The 7,171-nt window shown below is 41.8% G+C and overlaps 1 protein-coding gene across 1 annotated transcript in view; it reads left to right on the top strand.

The window, feature by feature from the left end:
* LOC126456688 (diuretic hormone 45) overlaps positions 1-5,255 on the top strand; it is a 96,112-nt gene extending 90,857 nt beyond the window's left edge. Inside the window, exons 3-4 of the mRNA XM_050092430.1 lie at positions 4,074-4,153; positions 5,068-5,255. Of these exons, the coding sequence (XP_049948387.1) occupies positions 4,074-4,152 (79 nt within the window). The 3' untranslated portion in view covers position 4,153; positions 5,068-5,255. The remainder of the gene's footprint in view (positions 1-4,073; positions 4,154-5,067) is intronic.
* The last annotated feature ends 1,916 nt before the right edge of the window (positions 5,256-7,171 follow it).

The following is a 7,171-nucleotide window of genomic DNA, read 5'->3' on the forward strand; positions in this document are numbered from 1 at the left end:
CAGGTGCAGTAGAGTGCGCGGTTGGTGGCCATGCAAGAGTTCAGCAGGGCTGAAATCACCCAGAGGCGTGAAGCGATAAGAACTCGGAAATTGCAGCAGAGTGTCATCTGTGGAAAAATCACTAAGGAATTTTTTCATCTGGCTTTTGAAAGTGCGGACAAGGCGCTCGGCCTCTCCATTCGATTGCAGATGGAAGGGCGGTGCTGTAACATGATGAATCCCTTGTCCAGTACAAAAATCACAGAAGGCGTGCGAAGAGAACTGAGGGCCATTGTCCGTGACGATCGTGGATGGAAGACCTTCTAGCGCAAAGATTTTGGACAAAGTCAGCGTCGTCAACGCAGTGGTGGGTGACGGACATCGAACAACAAATGGAAACTTCGAGAAGGCATCAATCAACAGTAGCCAATAAGTACCGAGGAAGGGGCCGGCAAAGTCAGTGTGCACCCGTTCCCATGGCTGCGCCGGATCAGGCCACGGAGAGGGCATTGTACGAGGTGCAGCCAGTTGTTGAGCACACTGACCACACGCAGCAACCATGTGGGCGATGTCCGAATCAATACCGGGCCAATAAATGTGCCTGCAGGCCAGGGACTTAGTCCGAGAAATACCCCAATGGCCTTCATGCAACAGTCTGAGAACATCTTTGCGAAGAGAGGCTGGCACCACGACCCATGGAGATGCACCATCCGTGGCCAGAAGAACAACACCATCACGAACAGACAGACGGAGGCGCAAGGCATGGTAGTTGCGAAGGGGATCCGATGCCCGGCCCTGGGTCCTGTCCGGCCAACCCCGTTGAACAAAACCGATCACCTGACTCAGGACCAGGTCCCGCGCAGTAGCCGACGTGACCTGCGAACCTGTAAGTGGAAAACCCTCAACCGCACGACGTTCTTCCTCATCAATGTGGAAACAGAGTAGTTCATCACAATCGAAATCGGGGCGGGGCCCATCGGTAATTGCGACAATGCATCAACGTTGGCGTGCTGGGCCGTGGGGCGATAGTGAATCTCATAGTGAAAATGAGACAAGTATAAGGCCCAATGTTGCAGGTGGTGAGCTGCCTTATCCGGAAGCGACGCCGATGGGCTGAACAGAGAGACCAGCGGTTTTTGGTCGGTGATGAGGTGAAACTTAGAACCATACAAAAAAACGCTGAACTTTTTTAGAGCATAAATGATAGGGAGCGCCTCCTTTTCGATTTGAGAGTAATGCCGTTGCACATTGTTAAGGGTCTTGGAAGCATAGGCGATGGGTCATTCCGACCCATCCTCTTACCGATGGGCGAGAACAGCCCCTAGGCCATACTGTGACGCGTCAGTCGCCAGAACCAAGTGCTGACCCGGACGGAATGTGGCAAGACAAGGCGCCGACTGCAAATGAGCCTTCAGGTGGACAAAAGCCTGCTCACACTTGTCGGACCAACAGAAAGGGACGTTTTTTCGTAACAGATGATGCAGAGGATGAGCTACCGCCGCAGCAGATGGAATGAAATTGTGATAATAAGCAATCTTGCCTAGAAACGCCTGAAGTTCTTTGACCGTAGACGGCCGGGGTAGAGCGTTAATGGCCGCAACGTGATGATGTAGAGGACGTATACCCTCACGGGACAAGTGGAAACCAAGATACACAATGGAGGGTTGGAAGAACTGTGACTTGTCCAGATTGCACCTCAACCCAGCCGAATGCAAAACCCGAAACAGTGAATGCAAATTGCGAAGGTGCTCCTCAGTGGAGGCCCCCGTGACAACAATGTCATACATATAGTTTATGCAGCCGGGAACAGAAGCCGTGAGCTTTTCCAAGAACCGCTGAAAAATGGCCGGCGCGCTAGCGACGCCAAATGGTAATCACTGGTACTGATACAACCCACAAGGAGTGTTGATGCCTTGGAAGAAGCATCCAACGGCAACTGATGGTACGCCTCCGATAAGTCAAGTTTGGAAAAGAACTGGCCCCCAGCGAGCTTGGTAAATAACTCCTCAGGACGGAAAAGAGGATAAGTGTCAATGAGGCTCTGAGCGTTGACAGTGGCTTTAAAATCACCACACAATCGCAGACTCCCGTTTGGTTTAGAAACCACCACGATTGGCGATGCCCATTCGCTGGAGGTAACAGGATGGAGAATCCCTGAAACTGTTAACCTGTCTATCTCAGCCTTGACAGGTGCACGCAACGCTACCGGAATAGGGCGTGCTCGGTAAAACTTAGGGCGAGCTGTAGGTTTAAGAGTAATGTGGGCTTCAAAATCCTTGGCATGACCCAGACCAGCAGAGAACACGGACGAAAATTCAGAACACAATCCATCCAGCTGTTGATATGGAATATCCTCAGATATGAGGTGCACATCATCATCAATGGAGAACCCGAACAACTGGAAAGCATCATAACCAAACAGGTTTTCAGTGCCTACATGATCCATCACATAAAACGTGAGGTGCCTAATAACAGACTTGTAGGCAGTGGAAGCATCAAACTGGCCAATGATAGGAATTTTCTGTTTATTATAAGTTCTCAGATTTTGCGTAACTGGAGACAAGGGAGAGGAGCCCAACTCCAAATACGTGGAAGAATTAATGAGAGCTACTGCAGAGCCAGTGTCCACTTGCATGTGAAACACAAACAGTAACAAACAACTTATTTGTTTGAGAAAGCACACAGTTAACATCCATGTCCGATGCCTCGTCGACAGGAACTTTAGGGGACTTACACACAGAAGCAATGTGGCCTTTTTTCCTACATGAATTACACGTGGCCCAACGTTTTGGACACGCGGCCCTGTCATGCTGTACGAAACAACGTGGACAAGAAGGAAGTGCGGAACGAACCTGCTTCTGTGGTTGCCGTTGTCGCTGCGAGCGTTGCGGCCCAACGCGACGTTGTTTACGCAAGTGAACCGCCACCACATCTTCATTCTCCTGTGAAACAGGCAAATTGTCCGTGTCGAAAGTTGACTGTACTGCACCTACATCACACCACGCGTCTATTTGTGTGCCAGCAGCGTGAGACACTTCAAAGGATTGAGCGATGCTTAGAACTCCTGACAACGACGGGTTTGGCAGTTGTAGGGCACGTTGCCGAACTTCTTTATCAGGAGCATGCTGTAGAATAGCATCCCTAACCATTGAATCAGCATAAGACTCATGATGAGTGTCCGTGACAAACTGACATTTCCTACTCAGACCGTGTAGTTCTGCCGCCCAAGCCCGGTAAGATTGATGGGGCTGTTTACGACACTGGTAGAACGCCACACGGGGGGCAATGACGTGGGTGTTTTTTTCGGTAATAGTTAGACAATAAGTCACACATTTCTTGGAAGGGCAGAGAGGCAGGTTCCCGCAGAGGGGCTAACTGAGATAGCAGCTGATAGATCCATGGGGAAATCCAAGATAGAAATAACGACTTACACATAGGAGCATCGACAACGCCGAAAGCCAAGAAGTGTTGCCGCAAATGCTTCTCATAATCCTCCCAGTCTTCAGCGGCCTCGTCGTAAGGAGGGAATGGAGGCAGAGAAGAGGAAGCCAGACGATGAGTAAGCAACGTCAACAACGCCTGAATAGCAGCCGTCAGCTGTGTTTGTTGTTCAATGAGCGCTTGCATAAGCTGTTCCATGTCTGCCCCATCACGAACACACAAATCCACAACACAGTGAAAATATCTGACCTCGTTGCCAAAAACTGTTATAACCTTTAATCTCCAATAATTGCATGGGTATTCAAACACACTCACTTAGAAACAATAGCTGCTTACATGATAACAACTCAGTATCTCTCATTTGACTGCCGTGCCGTGAGACGCGGCCAGCGCCGTTCGTAGCTAGGTGGCACTCCTGCGCTCAGCCGAGCTGCGGAGCGCCTCTATCGCCGTTTGCGTGTACTGTCGTGGCGGCACTGTTAAATGTCGTGGCACTGTCACAACACTTTCTGCATCACTAATTCACATGATTCAAAGAATATTAAGGTATAATAACACTGATGACATAAATACTTTCATAGTGTTTGTAATGTCCAATGTATTCACAGCACTGTAAAAGATGTACTAGAACAGACTTATGATATATGTTACAGATCTGCATCTGATATTTCGAAGGACTGGGCCAGTTCAGATTCGCGCTGGAACAACCAATTCACAGTGCGCCAGTCGTAAGGTGGGTTTATAGCAACTTTCTTCAGTTTACTCAGTAGGATGTGTATGGGTATAATGGTTTGTAATTGTTATTTTATAATTTCAATAGCATTAATCTGACTTGAGTTTTTATTTTTAAAATGACGTGCCACATTTAACTAATAAATATTATGAACTGATACATCTGTGTGGAATAATTTTTAAATTAAGTTAACCTGTGAATAAACAAATATATTCCAAGAAAATGGTGAAAAATTTTGGACAGTTCATTATAAGGAAATCACTTGTGAAAAATTTCTACTCTCAATTCCTGCTTTAGAAAAAAAAGTAAAAAACGAACTTCACGTAAAATTTTCAACATTAAAAACAGAGAATCAAATGAATCAAAATCAATGATACACCTTCTAATATAAAGATGATATTGTCTGTTTATGTGAAGAAAATTTTAAAATAAATCACATGGGAGAAGAATCTCTAGTTGCCAGGATGCCCAAAAAAAAAAAAAAAAAAAGACATAAAAAGTTGAATCTCTAACTGACAGAAATGATTTAAAGCAACAGTGAATATAGTTAATTTCATGTGGTGCAATTTAGATGTAACTCTTTCCTACTATTATCTTTTGTGAGGATAATTTTCTGTGTTGAATTCTGGAGCCTAAACATTCAACCATGTTATTTAATTTACCTGTAGTAGCTCTACTTCAGATGCCCGAGTTCCAGCATCGGCAATCAGATTCTTCTCTCCACTATTAACATTAATATTCAGTTTTTATGTTCGTTTGTAATATATTCAAGTAATATTTTCTTTCAGTATAAAATTTTTGTGACTATTTAAAATGTGTATGTTCTAACAACAATATTTATATCAGTCTGAATTTTACAGCATTCTTGAAATCTGCCACAGATGGGATTGCTGGATGTTCTTTCATGTTTTCAGCTAGTCAACTCGGATCTCATAAAATTTGCTACTTCATTGCCCTAACTGCTGGAGCTACTTCTTACAAGCAGTATTTCAGGCACTACTGTGAGGGTGTTTTCTTGCAGTAACATGCTTCACTTCAAAAAAAAAAAAAAAAAAAAATCATTCTGCCATGGTAGCATTGTAATGGGAAAAATGTAAATAAACACCTGTAGTTCAACATTTTGGCATTATTGTACGTAAGCCTTGCATGTATTAACACTGTAAAACATGTATGTTGTGAAGAAGTTAATTACATATACTACATAAGTAGCTTTGTAGATCCCATTCAAAAGAAAAATTCTATGTTGCATTTTGTCAATGAAAATCTATGCAAATTATGAGCTACAACTGAATTTGGCCTACAATATTTTATTTCAATAGGTTTGATTGGTCTTATTTTTTCCAGTTCACTTATCAACAGCATAAATCAGGCAGAAACACCCTCCGTAGATGTTTTTTGCTATAAAGATGTAACTTAATTTGCATTAAGATGTATAATATACTGTAAAATGTTCTATTTTAGTATCAAATGTATAGGTATGTTCTTGTTACAGAACTCTGTTGAAAGTAACTTTAACATGAAAAAGTACCAACAATTATACTTGTACAGTTCTTTCACACTATTTAGTTTACAGACAAGAAAAGTAGTGTGCTTATCAGCTAGATCTCCTATTGATCCACATTCCTCATTCAAAATTAGTGAAACATTCCACAGAAATATAATAGGCAAAGCAAAGTTGCAGTCAAAGTGTACAGTTCACAGTACCTGTAAATTACTTGTGTCAAATAATGTTAGTAATGTAAGTGAAATGTTAACTTCAGTATTCACCTACTGTACCTCACATAGTTTTAATATCTGGAGATTGGATGTCTGACAGAATAGAAATGCAGGTACTATAGCATATGCAAAGAAACTAAAAGTCTTCTAATTCAAATAAAAATTATTTGTCTTCATCACAACCATCAGTTTATTTATTTTACAAATTCCTTCTTCCACCATATTCCTTTAAATACATTTCAAAATTGTTCATTTCAGTTTCCTGAAAGGACCCAGCTCAGTATGCAATGTTGTTCTTATTAATTGATGTTTTCCATGAAGAGGTTTTCATTTCTTGTTTCTATCAATACTATTGAATTAATAATGGACAATAATTGAAATAATGCACACAGATATTGGTTAACTTGCATAATATGACTTCTCTGAATGACTGAGCAATGACATTTTAAGGAAAATTTTCTGTAACTGTATATGTTATACTACAAATTTACATCTGTTTAGTTAAAGTAGTATACTTTGTTTTTGATAATCTTTATTTAAGTTAGTAATGCACATTGCAAATACTGAAATCTCAGTCTGTACAAATTCTGTATCTATAATAATAAATGAACAAATTATTCAATAAAGGAATACTTAGTAATTGGCAGATTTAAATTCATGTCTGGAACTATTGCACTACAGTTCCAGTAACTGACACTAAAAACAGACAATTTTCATTATATGCTAATCATACAAATACTGCTGTTGTATTGGAACTTCACCTTTTATCACCAAATAATTTACTTACTAGCGATTCCTATAAAATTACGAGCAAAGTAATATAAGCATGTAACTCATCAAATACCAGCATATATTTGGTACCTTGCACATCTTAATAGTATCCAGAGTCTAAGGCTTAGAATGTTGATGACTGGAAAATTCTGTCAGACAAACAGAGTAAACTGGATAACAGAGAAACTTAAATATATTACATGTGTTATTGTATGACTTAAATAAATACACACATCAAAAAAAGTTTTGCATCACCCCGGTTCCCAGAATTCCTGAAGATAGATGTTGACTGTGGATATCGTATCACAGACACAGTCCGTTTGACAGTTCAGAGATGTCATTAAATCTGCCCAAAGACATAAACAATCATGCATGAGCGGTGCCTATTAGATGGAGGGGGTCTGACAGCAGATCAATTCCAATCATTCCACCAGGAATGAGGTACACAGCTCATGTTGTCTGTAGTTCAGCCATGCTGAGATGGTAAATATCGCGGTTCAAACACATCCGCATTGTTGCTTCGTGCCAGGA

Source organism: Schistocerca serialis, chromosome 2, assembly GCF_023864345.2.
Source record: "Schistocerca serialis cubense isolate TAMUIC-IGC-003099 chromosome 2, iqSchSeri2.2, whole genome shotgun sequence".
Classification (NCBI taxonomy): Eukaryota; Metazoa; Arthropoda; class Insecta; order Orthoptera; family Acrididae; genus Schistocerca; species Schistocerca serialis.